Below are 20640 nucleotides of genomic sequence, written 5' to 3'. Positions count from 1 at the left end.
ATGGCATTGAAGTAAATGATCAGCCATGATCTTATTGAATGGCAAAGCAGACACAAGAATCTGAAAGGTCTACTCCTGCTAAGTAAGTTCAGAAAAAGTTGGGCTGGTGTTCACCCTGATTCAGGCATATAGAAATGATTCTTAATGGTAGCTGCCTGTAGAGCTCACTGCTGCCTTGTCTCTGCCACAATAAAGCATGTGAAGTCATGTATTATCAATACATAGGTGTTCCTGAAACAATAGCAAACACCTATTGTTTTAATAGTAATATATTACTCTCTTGCTCCTTCTCTATAGCAGCTGGAGTATCCTACCTGGTCCTGGAATATCTTTGTCATGGACATTTCCAGTCCAGCGGCTAGTGTTAGACACAAACACTGCACTGGTCATGTAGCGCTTAGGTGGATCATGAAAATCAACTACATCATAATAGCCGGGGCCTGGAGGAGTTGGGTTTCTGCGCACTGGGAAAGGAGGAGCAGAAATACACATGTAATGTTTCTTCCTGGAAAAAATTGGAAGGCAACAGAACAATATGAGAAATAACAAATATTTTGTCAAATTATAGTAAGTCCATTTTATAAAAATGGTAAATTAAACACAGAAGCTTGTGAAGCTGACCACAACTCATTTTACATGGTTATCAGTTTTGCACTCAATCTGAGTTATAGTATTTATGGTACATTTGTTCCTTGCTATGTCATTCTCCTGGCTCGGGTGTCTGGAATCAGGCATCACACTTTCCTGGAGTTTCAACCATTCCAAAGAGAGATGAGAAGAAACCAGTAAAATACAGAAGGTTCATCATATTCTGACTGTTTGTCATCATTATGGTTCAATTCTTCACCAAGTCTCAAGCTGTGTCCTGTACCACAAAACTCTGGGGTGAGGGTTTGGCTAGTACCCTGCTGCTTATCTTGTAACTCCATCACTCCTGCAGGTTTCTGACACAGCTGAGGTGCAGAACATCTGCCTGCATCATGCCTTTCACCATCACCCTCTCCCCTCCAACACCCTCCCCCCTCCACCCACATCCCATCTGTTCCTCTCCTGGCTGCTGGCAATTTTCCACCAATTCTGCACTTCTACAAGTGACATTTATCAAAATGATCAAGGGCTTGACAAAATCTTTAAGATATTACTTTAAAGTAGGCAGATGGTTGCGATTTATTTTTAAATACAGCTGACTCATGGTAGCTGGTCTGGGAAAAGCAGACAGAAGTTCATGGCCAGGAGTTAAGAATACCAAATATATTTAAGTCTAATTTACCTGCTCACTTACTGAATTATGGATATTTTTGATGCCTGTTTATTCATCCATTTGCTTTAGATTCTCACACAGTGCATTGTATGTTCTGTTTTAGAATTTCAAATACTGTACTGCCCATTCTGTTTTGCTTTTCACATAATGTACCATCCATTTGTTTGAGGTGTTTACACAAAATATATTTTGGCTTCAATATGATTCATATTGCATTGTCCATATATAGAGAAAAGTAGGAACATAAATCAAATGTCATTATCAAGATTAAGATTAATAGATTCTTTTGTCAGGTTTGGGAATCTGAGTATACAGAACAATTGCATGTACATGGAGTTGAAGTACAGTTCAACCAGAATAAAATTGAGGGGATAGATGGTCTTAGAGTTTCTATGTCATGGAATCATTGTGAATGTGGTTTTGATTCTCATAAACTGCACTGTGTCTTTGTTCTTGTTCACCTAGGGAAAGTTATTCTATACAGTTCACTAACTCCCAATCCTGAAATATTTAACATACACAAAGGATAAAATCTTCACCCCTTTTGAAAATTCAGAATCTGCACACAATTTTTTTCTCATAGACCAGTCTGCTTTTTCTGTATTCATTTAGAGAGCAGCTACTGAAATGGAGTCAGTCACCCATACCAAGGATGTAAATGTGTAATTTGCATCCTGTCTTCTGTCATTGATTTGTATGGTTGATAGGTTGCTGGTCCTGGGCTTGTTGAGTCAGTTGGATACTTCAGACGTATGGTCTTGGATTTGAAAGAAGAAACTATTGCCTTTGGTGACTCTTTGGTCAAGGAGTGATTGATTCTGTAATGGCCTGGAAAAGAATTTTACAGCTGACACAAAACATTTCTGGTGATACATGTAAAAACAGATATGCTTTGCTAATTATTTCCCAATGACAACTGCAAAAATAGAATCTTGTTATACATAAAACTATTATTAAAATTAGAAAATTTATATTGATACTCATGCCACACAGTGACAAGATCTCCCTGATCAGCAACCATTACCTATACACAGGTAGTTAATACACACTTGGCAATGTCAGCTACATTCCAAAAAACAAACAAAATAACACTGGCGAATTTTCACTATCCTCCATGGACTTTTCTTCTATTCAACCTTGTAATGATGTAGGTTAATAACTGCAATCAGTGCATGAACAGCCCAGCAGCAGAGACAATACAGTCAGAAATAAATTGGCAATTTTGTACTTTGGGTCAAATTATTGGCAAGTTTGGGCTTCTGTTTATTAAAAAAAACATATAAATGACAGGAAGGAAAACAGAAACAGCTTATATCCCATTGGTGAGGATTCAGACTTTCTCAGGCAGTCAGGAAAGATGAATATTGGTCATCTGACTTTACAAAACTATTCGAAGAAATCATTTCAGATAAAAGTTCAAAGTATTTCACTAAACTTATTGATTTAGTGAGAAAGGAATCAAAATTTTTTGTCATTTGTTCAATTTCTTTCCACAGCTTTGCAACTCCATCCATTAAACCTGAAATAATGGAAAATGGTTAATAATTTTTTTACACAAAAGAGGTTATTGTGCAATTATTATTACTTTGTGAAAGAATATCTCTTTAATAACATCAATAATAAAGATTGGGAGCTTAAGTGAAACAAACCTTAACGTGCAAATCAGACCAAAACATTTTGCTCATAACTATGTGCTATTACTTAAGGTTAAATTCATATTTTCAGCTTCTTCAGCAGCTCAGCTGGTTCCTTCAGTGAGGAATGCAGTCTTGTCATATTATCGCACAAACCCACTAACCTTTGATTATCCCTTTTGTATTTACAATATGTGCATACTTACATGGGGAGGGTCCATGCAGTACTCCTTGTGGAACTGCCTCTCTTCTGGTTTTTGATAAAAATGCTGATTCAGCAGAGACATTGTTAGCTTTCCCAAGAAAAACATTGGAAATCTGGAGAAAGAGTTTAAAAATTAAATTAAGTTCCTGCGGTCCAAAAACTACTTTGAATGGCGTCTCATGTTTTTCTAGCCTCTCCGCCATCTGTTGAACTGAAAATACAATTTGAAACAAAATGATTGTTTTAGCAAATAATACATTCAAGGGCAATCCATTGATAACTATATGATTAAAATAATATTAAAGTTTGCATCTTGTCCTTCTGTACCAATCAATTTATGCAGGAATACCAAAGAATCTCATTCTTCAACCACAATGCACAATATTGATTTTTTTTCCAGATTAGAATAATGGCATAATGCCATTTTATTCCAGGAAAAAACACAATTAAATAATTAAGCCATTGATAAAGTGCCAGTCATATGTTACTAAAGAAAATATTGATATTTTCCTGCAGTGAACATACTTGCCTACAATTGTTGAGATCTCAAGCACATTTACATACCATTGGAGGTTCCTTATGTTAACGAGCCACAGTCATATAAAGCTGCTAAAATGAAAGTTTACATGAGTTTCCAAATCTTTGGTGGTTGGAAAACCATATAAAACAGGCTGTGCATAGTGGACCAAAGAATATTTCCCCTCCCCCTCAAGGGCCCAACACTGCAAATTCTATAGCACGAGGCCCAAGGAATTGTGTGCTACAAAATGTCCTTACTCTGATGGGCTGAAAAGCCTTTCCTCCATGTACGTTGCAATGGCAGGCTATCATAGCATGGTATAACACAGAAATGGGGCCTACAGCCCACCACATCCATGTTAACGTTTTTACCCATCTACACCAATCCCATTTAGTCACATTAGACCCTTATCCTTTTATGCCTTTCTTAAACATCCTTTTATCTGATTGCACCACCTCCCCGGCAGTGAGTTCCAGATAGCGATCACTCTGTGTAAAAAGCTTTCCCCTCAGATCCATTTTAAAACTCCTTCCTCTCATCTTAAACCTTTGCCTCACTGTTTTTGATACTTCTATCATGGGAAACAGATTTTGACAATCTACTCTATCAATGTCTCTTTTAATTTTATGATGCTGGAGGAACTCAGCAGGCCAGGCAGCATCTGTGGAGAAAAGCAGGTAGTCAACCTTTTGGGTCAGGAGTTCCTCCAGCATCATAGTGTTTTTCATCTAGATTCCAGCATCTGTAGTCCTTTGTTTCTCTTTAAATTTTATATAGCTCTATCAGGTTACCCCTCAACCTCCTTCGCTGCAGGGAAGCCTATCCAATCTCTCCCTATTACTAAAGTCCTCCAATCCAAGCAACCTCCTGGTGAATCTCCTCTGTACTCTCTCCAGGGCAACCACATCCTTACCATTGTGTGGCAACCAGAAGTAAGGTAAAACCAGTGTTTTGTTAAGGTGCAACATAATGTCCTTACTTTTATATTATATGCTCTGACCTATGAAGGCAAGTATGTCATATGCCTTCTTCACCATTCTATCTATCTGTGTTGCCACTTTCAGGGAACTATGGACTTGAACACCAAAGCTCGTAGCTCCAGAGACCTGGGTTTGATGTTGACCTTGAATGCTGTCAGTGTGGAGCTTCTGTATCTCAAAGATGTGCGGGTTGGTAGGTTAATTGATTGCTCTAAATTGCCTTGAATGTGTAGGTTCATGGTAGAATATAGGGGGAGTTAAAGGGAATGCAGGAAGAATAAAATGGGATTAGTCTAAGCGAGTGGATAAAAGTCGGTATGTAATTGGTGGGCCGAAGGGCCTGTTTCTATGCTGTACAACTGTATAACCCCAAGGTCCCCCTGTTCATCAACATTCCTCAGTGCCCTACCCTGTTTGACTTCCCAAATTGCATCGCCTTGCACTTGATGGGATTAAATTCCATCTGCCAATGTTCCATCTAACCTTTATACTGCTGTAGCCTTAGACAACCTTCCTACTATCCACAATATCATCAATTTTTATGTCATCTGCAACCTTACTAATGATTCCTCCTACAATACATATCCAAATTGTTAATATATATCACAAACAACAAGGGCCCAGCACTGATCTCTGCATTACACTACTGGTCACAGACCTGCGTCAGAAAAGCAGCCTTCCACCATCACCCCGTCTCCTATCACCGAGCCAATTTTAGATCCAATTAGCCAGCATGCCTTAGATCCCACGTGCTTTAATCTTCTGAACCCGCCTTCACACAGGACCATGTCAAATACCTTACGAAAGCCCAGATAGACCATGTCTACCACCCTGCCCTCATAAGTCTTCTCAGTTGCCTCTTCAAATCACTCAGTCAAATTAAGGAGACATGATTTCCATCACACAAAGCCATGCTGACTATCCCTGAGCAGTCTCTGCCTTTCCAAGTGTACGGAAAACCTATCCCTTAGAATTTTCTCCAATAATTTCCCTATTAATGACTTAAGACTCACCAGCTAGGTTACCTAGGTTATCCCTACTGCATTTTTTAAATATTGGCTATACTCCTGTCTTCTGGTACTCACCTGTGGCTAACAAAGATGCAGAAATAAAACAGGCAGAGGGAAATAGCTATGTTGTGGGTCACAAGAAGGGAGGTCCAATGGATGAGGATAGGGTAACAGTTGGGGGTGTCAGGACCACAAAAGTCAGATCAGGGCACGAGGGTATGGACAGGAAGCTACAATCAGCTGCTGGGGGTGGGTCGAGGTTGCTAGTGCTTTGCAAGCTGGAGGTTCAGATATGCAATAGAATTGGAGTGGGTTGCGTTGTAGCCAGGGTGAGTGTTGGGGTCCCTCCGGAGAGACACCGAGAAGTTAGGTTTTCAATTTTAGGAGGCCTACTTGAATTGAGTTCCAGCACTGGACTCCACAGTCTGGGACCTCCTCCAACAGGTCTTCTGAGTTAAGACAAAACAGACCTCACATGTATTGCTAAAACTGGCTTCTGTATTAATATTCCACATGGCCCAGAGGTCAGGTGTGTGTGCACGAAGAACACAGACATTACCTGGGCACTGCTGTGGATGACTGGTGCCCTCATGTGTTAGTACATCAGATGCATGGAAGATTGGGAAGAAAAGTCGCAAACTTCCTGGAGTGCGCAGCAGGTCCCAGATCACACCTCATGAAGGATTTTCTAAAGAGCTGCCATCACTTTGAAAAAGAAGTGAAAGTAGCAGAGGCACAGAGTGAACTCTGGGTGAGGTTCATCAAACATCCATTGGTACAAGTGGCTCGGTAGCAGCACCAGTAACAAAGCCGGCCAAGTCCTGAAGGATGTAAGTGTCAAACTGCATCTGTGGCAGGTAGTGAATGAAATAAACAAGAGGGATAAACCTATTTGATCTCATCCTCACCAATCTATCTGTTCATGACAGCATTGATAGAAGTGACCTCCTCACAGTCCTTCTGAAGACAAAGTTCCGTCTTGATGATACCCTCCATCATGTCGTGTGGCTGTTGTGCTAAATAGATGGACTCAGGACAGATCTGGTAGCTCAAACCTGGCACCCATGAAGTGCAGTGGACCAATAGCAGCAGCAGAGATGCATACTACCACGATGTGTACCCAGTGGCTTGGCATATTCCTCACTCTACCATTATTAATATTATTAGGGGATCCAGCCAGGTTCAATGAGGAGCGCAAGGGGACATGATAGGAATAGCACTAGGCATGCCTAAAAATGAGGTGCCAGCCTAGTAAGGCTGCAAACACACATACAAGATGCAAAGCAGCAAAAATTGCATGCATCAGCAGAGCTGTGTTCTCTCAACCAAAAGATCAGTCTGAAGCTCAGCAGTCCAACCGCATATAGTGATTAATGGAAAATTAAAGAAGTAATGGGATAAGGCTTCAAGAATGCACCCATCCTCCCTGATGGCAGGAGGTACAGGAGCCTGAAGACCCACACTCAATGATTCAGAAACTTCTCCCCCTCCGCCATCAGATTTCTGAACAGTCCATGAACCCATGAACACTACCTCATTATTCGTTTTTTTGCACTATTTATTTATTCTTATAATTTATAGCAATCTTTTTGTTTTGCACTTCATATAAGTCAGTGATAATAAATCTGATTCTGATAGAGCCGACTATGTGAGGCTGAAGCATTCACAACTATATTTGGTCAGAAGTGCCAATTGTTGATCCACCTCAACTTCCTCCTGAGATTTCACTAACACAGAAGCCAGTCATCAGCCAATGTCATTCACTCCATGTAATATCAAGAAATAGCTGAGAACATTGGATAGAGTTAGGGTTAGACTGGAAATCTCCCATCTGTACTACTGAAGATTGCATTGCAGAACTAGCTGCGCTTCTAGTAAGCTGTTCCAACACAATTAGAGCACTGGCATTTATCTGACCATGTGAAAAATTGCCCCAGTATCTCCTGTTTCTAAAAAGCATGACAAATCCAATCCAACTAATTACTGCCCAATAAGTCTACTTTGAATCATTAGCAAAGTGATGGAAGGTGTCATTGACAGTGCTATCAAGCAGTACTTACTCACCGATGCCTGGCTAGGGTTTCACCAGAACCACTTGGCTTCAGGTCAGGTCATGGCCTTGGTCTAAACATGGATTAAAAAAAGAGCTGAATTCCAGGAGTGAGGTTACAGTAATTGCCCTGATTATCAGGGCAACATTCAAGTGGCATCAAGGAGTCCTGGTAGAACTGAAGCTAATGGACATCATGGGGATATGGTTTTGGTTGTTGGATGTCAATCATGCCAGCCCCTGGACATCATAGCAGGAGTTCCTCAGGGTAACATCCGAGGTCCAGTCACCCTCAATTGCTTCTTAAAGACTTTCCTTCAAGTCAGAAATGGGGATGTTCTCCAAAGATAGCACAGTGGTCAATTCTATCCTCAATTTCTCAGTGAATGAAGTAGCACATGCCTGTATGTTCACTAGCATGCCTGCAAGTGCTGACAGTAACATTTGTGCCACAAAAATGCCAGCTAATGATCACCTCCTACAAGGGAGAAATGAACCATCTACCCCCGACATTAAGTGGTAATACCCCACCATCAACATCCTGGGGGTCACCATTAAGCAGAAACTCAATCTGGGCAGCCACATAAATACTGTGGCTACAAGAACATATCAAAGACTGGGTATCCCACAGCAGGTGACTTATCACTTGACTCTTTCACCATCTGCAAGGCACAAGTCAGGAGTGTGATGGAATACAGTCCACTTGCCTGGGTGAGTGCAGCGCCAACTTCTGATAAGAAGCTTAACACCATCCAAATCAAAGCAGTAGACTTGGTTGGTAAATAAAAAAATCAAAAGAAAACTGCAAATGCTGTAAATCTGAAATAAAAACAGAAAATGTTGGAAAGACTCAGCAAGTCAGGCGGCATCCTTGAAAAGGGAAACAGAATTCGTGTTCAGATTAGAGACACTTCATCAGTGATGTAGCCCCTCTATAAGGTGGCAGCATCACAAACAACTAAGGCATGGAAATCATGAAGAAGACCCGAGATTTGTGATTCTCATGCACAGGAAGCATTACAGGTCTTGAGTATCAGAAAAATCACTCCTCCATGGCCTTGCACAAGTGCCACGTCAGCCCCCTGTGCACTACTATTTTATTGCACTTCTTGAAGCAGACGAGAATTTCTAGGTCAGAGCTTGTGCACACATAACGAGCAGTGAAAGATATTAAAAGAAACTTCAATAACAAACAATGAACTACTTTACATCTCCATTTGGATTATGGTGTACGCCAGATTGCTTTACCTAATCTGAAAAATAAAATTCATAGCTTGTTCGAGCCTAGTACAACAATGTACTATGCAAACTTTAATCTTTCTTGAACTTCACAACTCACATTATATTCATTAGGACCTGGTGTCCTGTTTTTGTTACCGTCCACTTTCATAGCAATGGGTGGCTGGAACATGCTGCTGTTCCCTAGGTGATAGTCCATCTTTGTCAGGATTGTAGAAGGAACGTTGTATGCATTTGCTCCTGGGGACTGGATAATTTTTCTCCGTTCCACACGGGGTACCTAAGCAGGAACAAGAGAACGATAGACAGGTTTGTTATTGGCCCAGCCTGCACCCTAATTCACAACCCCTTCCTTTCACTAAGCTAGCCCATGGTCTCATTTGGCTTTTGCAGCTGTGCAACTCCATAATATCCTCCCATCCCTGCCGAAGCTGTAGGGGACCCTGATGGTATCCAATAGCTTGTGGTGTCAAAGACCTTTGACAATAGCTTGTGGTGTCAAAGACCTTTTCCACTGTTTCTAAATATCTCTGATGATCACAGACATTTAGAAACCATTGAAAATAGCGAAATAAATTTTTAAAAATAAAAATAATTAATGAAAAAGCACTCTCTCAAAACCACATTCAAATTTTGCAGATTAACTTAAAAATATATTAAATAAAATAAAGAAAACATAGGATAGTTAAGTCCCCGGGGCCAGACGGGATATATCCAAGGTTATTATGGGAAGCAAGGGAAGTGATTGCTGCACCTTTGGTGATGATCTTTGCATCCTCACTGGCCACAGGAGTAGTACCAGATGATTGGAGGGTGGCAAATGTTTGTTCAAGAAAGGGAGTAGGGATAACACTGGGATTTATAGATCAGTGAGTCTTACTTCAGTGGTGGGCAAATTATTGGAAAAGATTCTTAGGGACAGGATTTATGAGCATTTGGAGAAGCATAGCTTTGTGAGGGGCAGGTCATGAGCCTGATTGAACCCTCTGAGGATGTGACAAAACACATTGATGAGGGTAGAGCAGTGGATGTGGTATATATGGACTTTAGTAAGGTGTTTGATAAGGTTCCCCATGATAGGCTCATTCAGAAGGTGGTTGTAGATGGAGCATATTCTGCCTGGAGGTCGGTGACCAGTGGTGTTCCACAGGGATCTGTTCTGGGACCCCTGCACTTTGTGATTTTTATAAATGACTTGGATGAGGAAGTGGAGGGGTGGGTCAGTAAGTTTGCAGATGACACGAAGGTTGGAGGGTAGCGGATAGTGTAGAAGATTGTTGTAGGTTACAACAGGATATAGACAGGATGGAGACTTGGTTGTAATGTTCTATTTTCTATGTCCAAACTATTTATATCCTCATCTCTTTATTGAAGGTCAGCAGCCCATTACAATGAATGGGGTTACAATAGATGTGCCAACTAAGGTTGGCATAAAATTGAGGAGACAGAAGTTTCAGTTATATATGGAATATTCCAGGAGTCAATGGTGACCCAGGGCTCTATTTTTTAATGAAGGCTACTTCTTTGACTTTTCCGGGAATAACTAGGAATAACTAATTATTTGCTGAACAGTTAGCAGAGGGCAAAGCTTGACAACAAGTGCTTAATATTATTTTAACAGGACAATTAATAAAAACTTACTTTGGATGCAAGCCCACCCATTCCTCTTTTGGAGAAGGAAGTGCTGAAGGTTTCAAGTGACCCATGAGTGTAATCATATGTACCCGGTCCTGGGTTTTCACTCTAAAAGAAAGTTAATATTCAAGCTTATTAAAACTGAATCAAACCATTAGCATGTAAAATCACTATACTAAGAGGTAATCACTTGTATCATAGCAGGGAATTAAAAAATATTTATTATTAAGAATGTGCCCAAAATTGGACCTCTCTATATTCCTGCCATATATTGTTTCTCTCTTGTTCTGCTTCTTTCTTCAATTACTTTGCTGTTTTCCTTCAACATAAAAAAATGCTGCATGACTTCAAACACTATCTACGGATTGTTCACTGTCCGTAACACAATGAAGTTGGCAATTGTTTAACGCACCAGCTGAGGATGCACTTGGTGTGACTGTCCAGCATCCTCTTTGGATGTAAACGTTAAAAGCCACTAATGGATTTATTCATCTCCAAGACAGAGGCCATTCAACAATTCTTTCTCATCTGCTTTGAAGTATACCCAGGCACCTACCCTAGTCATGATGCCTTTTTTTTTGAGGACCTATGTCCAATCTATTTGATCTCAATCCCAATTACTACAGATGAGTTCCCTTCCCTTCCTGGCTTTCATGCTTACAGACATCGTACATCATTCCCCCTTCCAAAACACTGTTCTCTCTCTTTTAATGTCACTTTAAAACATCTTCAATAAACCCACTTTGAATTTTCTACTTCTCCATTTACTATCCCATTCTCTCTCTCAGATTCAGAAAGGTATATCAGCTGCAACTCTATTCAAAATCCCCTGTTCAAATTCCATTACTATATTGCAAAAATGATTCTCCACACAACCGTAGAAATATTCAACATAGTCTGTAATCAGGTATGGAAAGATCAATGATGGCTCTGTGCACAGCCAAAGAAATGATCCTGTGGAAAATGTTACCAATACTACCTTTTTTGTGCACCTCCTTCCAATTTCCCTTATTGTTGACAATCTTTCTCTGCCTTTATCTATCTTTCTTCATATGGGAATTTGACATGGAGTTCTTGTCTCTTAAAAGGCAATTGTCACCACAGAACAATTCTGCCTGTGATTGTGACGGTAAGCACTGCTACCATTGTATTCTCCAAGTCACGACTAAGACAATTCTAGATTGACCTTTCTGTGTATTTAAAACATTCAACTATAACAGAAGCTTTTTTTGGCAGACAAATACTTTCCTCAATTTTCCCACGGAAAGGACAACAGGACATAACACTTTACCAAATGCAATTGTCACCTTGTCCCTTATGGCTTAAATGCATCGAGAAAAACTGCATGGCTGGTGGATCCAGCAATGGAGGCACAATTCATATAACAAGTTTTATAAAATTTAGAAATCACACCCTAAACATGTAACAGAGTCCATGACAGAGCTGGCAGAAGTAATGGGATGTGGTGAGGGATAAGGCCAGTGGGAGATAGCTGAAGTGAGCTGAAAATTGTCAAGAGTGCCAGTCATAGAGTTATACAGCATGGAAACAGGCCCTTCAGCCCAACTTGTCCATGCCAACCAAGATGTCTATCTGAGCTAGTCCCATTTATCTCTGATTGTGCCTTTTTTATTGCACTAATGTCTTCTTTTTCTTCTCACTGTCTTGTATAATTTATATTCTGCATGTTGTCTGTAACTACAGGCCTGTGATGCTGCTGCAAGCAAGTTTTCGTTGTACCTGTACCTCACCGGACTTGCGCATGTGACAACAATCTTGACTTGACTTGACTTGCATCAAGATTTCTATCTGAGCTAGTCCCATTTGCTCTGTCCAAGCTAGTTCCACCTGCAGTATAATCTGGGAGGAGGGAAAGCCCTCTGAGAGGAAGGATATTTCTTGTATTTCCCTATAACATAGAAGCCCATTCAGCCCATCAAGACTATGCAGAGCATTCCCGTCAATCCCATTTCCTCCACTTACTTCCCTGTAACATATTCTCTCTCACATGCCCATCAACTCCCCTCAATTTCCCTGCCATCTACCTACACAGGATAATTTAGGGATAATTAACCTGCCAGCAGATATTTAGGACGTGGGAGGAGAATGGAGTACTCGGGGGAAACCCATACAGTCACAAGAAGAATGTGCAATTGAGACTGAAATCCAGGTCACCCGAGCTGTGTGGCAGCAGCAACAACTTCTATGGCACTGTGCTGCCTACTTTTGCTGATGGCTTTCATCTTCAGTCACTCGGTAAACATTAAGTGGAATACACTGTAGTTTTAGCAATAGCTGTGCCTACTTTACGGTACTTCTCTATTCAATTGCAGACGTGGCTTGCTCCTCACTGGTACAAAACAGAACAGCTCAATGCCCTTCAGTGTGGTATGTTTCGCCATCTGGTGGTTTATCCTGTAACTCACTATACTCCACACATTGAGAATAAAAACATTAGCAGCAATTGAGTATAGCAAGTTCTGTAATTACCTGGTCTGTTTGCAAATGGTGACTAATGTGCTGGCCAGAAAATAAAAACAAGTTCAAGATTACCACTAGTAGTTAGTTAGGATATTTTGGATATTTTGATCATACTGTCACTTCCCGTATATCACAGCATCATAGAGAGATACAGCATGGAGACAGGCCCTTTGTTCCACTGAGTCCCCGTTGACCATCAACATTAATCCGACATTAATCCCAACTCTTTTTCTCTCCCCACATTCTCGTCATCTCCCTCTTGGATTCTACCACTCACCTTCACACTAGGGGCAATTTACAGTGGTCATTTAACCTACTGACCCACACAGCTTTGAGATGTGGGAGGAAACCAGAGCACCCAGAGGACCCCATGCGGTCACAGAGAGAATTCATGAACTCCACACAGAGAGTACCTGTGGTCAGGACTAAACCTGGATCTCTGGTGCTGTGAGGCAGCTCTACTGGCTGTGCCACTGTAAGTCCATCCTTGGCCCTTTCAATTCACCACATACTACCCCTGCAGAGACATAATCTACATATCATACCTTCTTCTTCTGCAGTCACCGCAGAATCCTCCAAATTCACTGCAAGGACAAGTGAACCAATGTCAGTTCCCCCTCTTGGCCAATATTCCCAGTATCAGTTGGGTACACTGGAGAGGTCCTTGGGATTCAGGATAACTTACCTCTAATCTGCTTTTGTTCTGAAGTAGCTATTGAGGCCAATGTGGGGCTGCAGACTCTTCCACAGAGGAAGCAAGTGATAGCTGGCGGGGCTGGTGGGTGGTTTGTGAATTGTTGCGTTCCTTTGGCCTTCCACACAGAGCCCCTAAATGACCCAATGCATGACATAAAAATTCACAATACCTTCCTGATGCTTTTTCTCCACTTTGAGTGATTGTGGGTCAGAGATTCCAAGGAGTTAGTGGGGATGTCACGTTTCATCAAGGAGGTTTTGGAAACATTCCTGAATCTTTTCCTCTGACCCCTGGCTCTTCCCATGATCTTTCGGGAGCCTGACATTGGGCTTGGGGCATGGCCTCCCCAACATAGCCGACTGATAACAACTAGGGCCTCAGTGCTAGGGATGTTGACCTGGGAGAGGACACTGACATTGGTTAGCTTGTCCTTGCAGTGAAATGAAGTATTTTGTCAATACAGCATTGGTGGTATTTTTTCAGAACCTTATAATGACTATTCTAGGTTTCAGAAGCACAAAGGAGGGCAGAGATGGCTGCTGCTCAGTAGAATACAAGATTTGTGTCATGCCTGAGGAATTACCCTTCAAATATCCTTTTCCTCAATTGACCAATGGCCATGCTGGTGTATTGAGGGCAGTGGTGAGTTTCACCATCAATGTCTAACTTCCTCGAGATGTCTTGCAGAAGGCCCATCCACTTGAATGCCTCAGTGAAAACCTCAACACTGGAGTTGAGCCTCTGAGCATGTGCAAATGCATGCACCATTTGCATACTGCAGCTTGACTGCTGAAATTGGGTAAACTTGGTTCTGAAAATGTTGCTGCTATATGTTGAACTGCTTCCTGATACTTAACTCCACTGTTGTGGAAAATTCATTGGAAGGCATGGATTGGAATGCATGACTGGTAATCAATCCAGTAATCTTCTAGCCCACGTTTTTCATTCTTCAGATTAATTTCCTCATCTCACTGTTCCTCTACTTCTAACTGCAACTTTCTCTTTCAGCTATTCTGCTCCTGCCTGTTAGAACACTTATGTACAAGTACTTCAGCACTCAACACAAAATATAAGACATAACAAGCAACGTGATCATGATAGATGATACTGAAGATACTGAGATTAACTTGAAGAGCAGCGACTGAGGCAGTGACTCCCTTTGCTCCACTTAATATATTGGGATAATCAGATAGGAAAGATCATGACTGATCTGAAGCCTTAAGTGAGCAAGTAGCAGGCTATAATGACTAGCACCTGTTCCTACTTCTTATCTTCTTAAACTGCACACTTGTGAAAAGTAGTTTAATTTATGGAAGAGTTTGAAAATTCCCAGATCATTCCTGCCATGTTTCAGGATATGTTTGACCATTTTACTGCACAATGCATTTGGGAAAGGATTATATTTAAATAAAGCTCAGACAGAAGATTGATAAAATGAAAATGAACTATGCATTTAGTTTTACACAAAGGATTAATAATGAAAAACAGTTCAGTAGCTTAAGGACATCTGACCTTGGTTTTGAAAGTGGAGGTTGTGGATATTCAGGAATGATTTGGCATAGCTCGTTTCCTTCGAGTTGTTTTGAAAACAGGGACAGAAATCCAAAATTAGAGAAAATGCTGATAATACTCAGCAGGTCAGGCTGCGCCTGTGGAGAGAGAAAGAGAGTTAATGCATCAGGTCAAAGACCCTTCATCTCTTTCTTTCCACAGATGCTGCCTGACCAGCTGAATGTTTCCAGAATTTTCTATTTCAGATTTCCAGCATCTGCTGGTTTTTTTTGATTTTCAGAAGCTAAAATAAACACTGCAGTCAAATTTCTAATTGGAAAGATGTTAGGACTGGCATTCATCCTGACTTTGAAGATAATTGTGCTAGAATTTTGTGTCTTGACAAGACTGATAGTATCAATTGAATCAAGCAATCAAAACAAAAGCCTTTTCAATTTCTTGGGAATAAAGAAACTTGATGTTTCACACGTCGGACAAATGAATAAATTGTCCACCTGCGCAAAATCTAGTGAAAGAAATAACATGTTGTTTTTTGATAAGAAGACAAGATTATTACATAACTTTGGATGTAGCATCAATTTTACATCATTAGTTAAATCTGAAATGTAAAGGTTATGGTATTTATTTACAGCTGTGCCTGCCACCCTTAAATCTATCTAAGGCAATCTTGAACTGGGAACATCATCTAGAACATAGGTACTAAGGACCCTTGCATCTTGTGATAGCATGCCACTCTTTGGGGTAGGAGATGGGCGGGGATGAAATTCCAGATGCCAGTGTTAAAGAAGAGTGTAATTTTAAGCTCCAAATGCCAGCCATGAGCTAGCGCAGTGAATAAGTTGTCTTTCCTCGGCCAAGCTTGCCTTGTCCCTGATCTCAGGTTAAAGTGGCTATCTCCCAGAATGAGTAGTTCACGTGCTTGGTTTCATCAAGCCAGATTTGTTGACAGGTTCTCAATCAAAGTACAGCAGCACTGTTCTGTAGTGTCTAACATTCCTTAGGCTTAGCATAGCCAATGGTTCATTGAAAATTAATATTTCATGGGATTGGGTAACACAGTCAGTTAAGAGAGTGAGCAGAAAATTGGAAGTCATAGAGCCCATTGTTTGGATGCTACAGTGCCTTGTGGACGAAAATGGTGCGCAACGCATGGGTGCATATTTGTAATGGAAATCACTATTGTTACTTAACATTAACTACTTACAGGTTAATTGCCCGTTGAGTTCCTCTGGTTATTGCTATGGTTGTACAACAGCATGTTGGAGAACTGTGATCCCTTATGAGCCCCTGTGCACGTTATAATCCATTGACAATAAGGCAATAATCCAAGCTGTCCTTGCACAAATCCAGATTGAAGCTCCCTTCAGCAAATAGGTGTTGCTTGTGCTGCAATGCCAGCTCAGATATCTGCTCTCGGGTGCTGCATCCTAGCTGGGTCCACAAAACTGTTCGGCCACCGCATGCCCATTGGACTGGACAGTCTTCAAGTTCTGTACAAAAATCTTGTTCCAAATTGGTCCTGGATTCCTCCAAACTCCTTGGGATTAATTCCTGACTTTCTGGCAGGTTCCCAATATAGTAAGCATTAAGTTCATAGCATCAGCCTTCTTTAGTCCACAACTCTAATTAATCTTGTTGTAATTTCACCCTTTGGTGTACTAGCACCAGAGAAACCCTTGACCCTATCCTGACTGAAGGTCATATTTGCTCTCTGTCCACCACATACAGACCTTATCTCTATGTATCCTTTAATTTACCTGTCAACATTTGGTGGTTGTGTGATTGAAATTAAGAGACAGTATGTTTAAATCAATTTTTTTTTCTCCCTCCATTGCCCTATTAAATAGATTCCTGAACATCTGAAAGGCAAAGCCTAAAGCTGTGATGAGAGGAAAGAACCCAAGTGGTGCCTACTCACATCATCTGCAGCTTGTAATTCAAAACAGATTGTGGGATAGGGAAGGAGCAAGACCTGGTAATGAGGAGGATTAACTAGGAGGTAACAGTCATCTTTGAAAACTTAATCCCTGCCTTTGACCATGCCCCAACAATTGATATTCCAGTCACAGTTAGTACCCTCTCTATCAGTGTTAGTGCATGCAAACACCTTGCTGCCTCTGACTGAGACAGAAGCAGGTATGTCAGAGACTGTCACACAATACACTTAATGACATGATTGTCATGGTTGAATGGCTCCCAGTCTGTGCTAGCTGCGAGAGGAGAGTGTGAGGCTTGAAGTACTGCTAAGTAAGTGAAGTTGAAGTATCTGAATGTTAGATACGAGTCCCAATTGATAGATGTTGGTGGTAGGTGAGTTGAACATTCTGGCTACTAATCCAATAAGTAGGATATGACATTTGAAGATGCATTCACCACTGATACAACTTCTTTCAATGTTACATCCAGCCTTCCTGATGATGGACACATACCAGACATGCTCACTCTTCACCCTAAATCATGTAACTATCAGGAAGCCATTACATCTTAACTCACAGATTCTGAATGAATTTGGGAAATGGGGCTCACAGCCTTATGTGTCGCAGTCTATTGTTGTGCTTCATATACATCCAAAAAATGGCAGACACTTCTCTTACCAGAGTTACAGTGGGAGTCTGGCAGAACATTTAGAAACTCAGGACTATACCAAACCAGGCCAAAGCCAAAATGGAAGTGCCTAATGAATTATCTATGTGAAGATGTATCAGTTTAATTTGTTTTTGAAATTAATTTTTTTGTCATTGCAATTGTTTGGTGAACACGTGAAGAATTTGTTACCTGGCTTAAATCATCATCAAACCTCCTTGCCTGGGAACCAAACCCTTTCTTCTCAGCAATTTCATACATCACAGTTTGATATTTGGTTGGTATTGTTGAGGTCACCATGGATGGTTGCAATCCTACAGTGCAACAAATGCAGAATAACAATGATATTAGATGCAGAGATTGAAAAATCTATTTCATTCATCAACTAGCAAAATATATCCTGCCAAGAAACAAAGATTAACTATTACACTTATTGTATTATATTGGAATAGGTACCTCCAATCTGCATTATTTATTGACTGATTGACTGAGATACAAAATAATTCTAACTACAATGCAGAACTGTTTACACTCTTATCCTGGTGCATTTGCATGCCATTAATTACAAACTGTTTGCCCAGGACCAAGTGTGGTAAATATAATAGAAAATCAACTGATACATCTTAAGCATTAACGGAATCTTAATGTAAATGGCTTAAAGGATGTGAATTCATTGCTTCTAAATATGATATAAAGTTATTGTGTAAAGATAAATCCTGATTAAATCCTTACTGATTGATTTCCTCCTCTGAATAACTAGTGCCAAAACAAAGTAATCTACAGATGTTTTAGAAACAAATATATTAAGCTTAGAACATTATGAAATTAGGTATGGAATTTTCATACTTTATCCTGTCCAAGGTTACACAGAAAACATCTTTCCAGATTTTCAGAAAAAGGAGCAGTAGAGCCTATTGTTACCTTCCTGCCAACATATTTTTCCCTCCCTACAATAATCCCAGGGTTCTAGCCCCTGCCCACCTCCCTACCCACAGGAGGGTCAACTTGGGCCTGAATCTATACATCTTTAGTAATGATTTTGGGTGCAGTAAAGACATCCCTGTTATGGTACAACTCACCATCACTAACCCTGGAAACTTAGGCAAACAGAATACCTGTTCCACTGGAACAGCATTGCAAAGAGAGCAACCCAGCTCTGGAGCTTGGACAACCTGCCACCTTGTTGCCAGATCAAATAATTATTTGTCATTCATAGACTATGATTTCCTTACTTTCTACTTTGAACTCTTCATGTGAATTTGAATTGTGATAAAATTGCACATTTGTCCCACTTTAGAAGCACTCTGATATAGCTATAGTGAAAATGCTCAAAACATTGCAGCTGTTATCATTTTATTAGGAAGTGTTTGTTTTACCTGAGCATCCTTTTAGATTCTATTTGGTTGATTAATTGCCCTAATCCATTGTGCCATTTATTAGTATATTCCTGATTTAACACAATCTGTACGGACTACAAGCTGTGCTGCATCAATAACAGCCAAGTGCAATACACCCTGTGACTATTTTATCACATGGAAAGAATGTCTTATCTTAGGTAGAAAATCTCTTTCTGATTTGTTTCCTCATCGTTTGCACTGATCGTGAGGATAGTATATACTTTAGATGTCACATTATCTATGAGGATCTCTTTTACATTAACTGCATTCTTCTGAGTTCAGTTTGATAAACCTAGACAAACGCAGCAATATTTTTGAAGTGATTGTTTTGACGGATCTTGGTTTCCTACTTCTATCTTATGGTTACCCTCAGGCTCAAAGATCTCATTGGTTTGTTTCATTGGTCTCATAAGAGTTAGAAGGTTTTATTCATAGTAAGAAATTAAATTTAATTGCTGCAAAGAACAACATAATTTGTGGGCATTTCCTCTAGTTTAAATCTGTTGAAAGCTGGCGCCAAAACCACAGACCATGAAAAATGATTTAATCATCCGAAGGACTGACTCTCAGATGTTTTACTCCTTCCTCCAACACTTCTCCAGTTCACAAAATATAACTGCTCAGATCACTGGACCAGCAATTCAGAAGCACCTGGTAAATCCATATTTTTCTGGATGTTTTAAGATTTCCATGTTAAAATACATCACTCTGGAACTTAGATCAGGCAACTCTGGCTGTGAATCTCACTGGCACGGATGATGCTTTTACCATGGATGATTGTGTTGTTCCTCATGTGATGCTCTTTAAATCATTGTTGGGGAAATTAGTTTATATGGCACTGAGGTGTGCCTCTTGTTGGCAGACTCAGGATAACAATATTTTGATAGCGCTTCTGCCTCTGATTTAGAGGGTGCTTCCCTGAGCAGATCTAATCCCAGCAATGGGAATCTAACTAAGTTGCCCAGTTATATCATCACTGCAGCCAGTCCTCTACACCTCACTGGTCTGACCCAAACACCCAACCCTAGCTTGTGACCCTAAGTCAACCCACACTCAGTGAATTGTATTTTACTTCCTTAAAGATTTTGTCAGTTTATCTTCTTAATTGCTTTTTGAAATTACGCCATTCAAGAATTGCAGAAATATGGAGGACATTACTTGAAGTTAATACAAAGAAAAGAACATTCAAAATTTTGAAAGTAAACACACTCCAGAAAATTCGTTAGAAATTCAGCAGTATATGACAGATTAAAGAAACAAAGGACTGCAGATGCTGGAATCTAGATGAAAAACACTATGATGCTGGAGGAACTCAGCAGGCCAGGCAGCATCCATGGGGTTAACACTATGATGCTGGAGGAACTCAAATGGATGCTGCCTGGCCTGCTGAGTTCCTCCAGCTTGACAGTGTTTTTCATTTTGACAGATTAAAGCAA

The 20640-nt window shown here is 40.4% G+C and overlaps 1 protein-coding gene across 1 annotated transcript; it reads right to left on the bottom strand.

The window, feature by feature from the left end:
• Window positions 1-214: 214 nt before the first annotated feature.
• Window positions 215-18107, bottom strand: stpg1 (sperm-tail PG-rich repeat containing 1). The gene is made up of 7 exons (XM_052036730.1): window positions 18000-18107; window positions 10541-10642; window positions 9000-9179; window positions 3102-3213; window positions 2639-2780; window positions 315-505; window positions 215-231 (listed from the first exon to the last, which is right to left on the bottom strand). The coding sequence occupies exons 1-7, from the start codon at window positions 18105-18107 to the stop codon at window positions 215-217; spliced, it is 852 nt and encodes a 283-aa protein (XP_051892690.1).
• Window positions 18108-20640: the final 2533 nt, after the last annotated feature.

This window comes from Pristis pectinata, chromosome 22 (assembly GCF_009764475.1).
Source record: "Pristis pectinata isolate sPriPec2 chromosome 22, sPriPec2.1.pri, whole genome shotgun sequence".
Lineage (NCBI taxonomy): Eukaryota > Metazoa > Chordata > Chondrichthyes > Rhinopristiformes > Pristidae > Pristis > Pristis pectinata.
The sequence above is the reverse complement of the archived record's forward strand: the minus strand, read 5'-3'. Positions and strand labels throughout refer to the sequence as shown.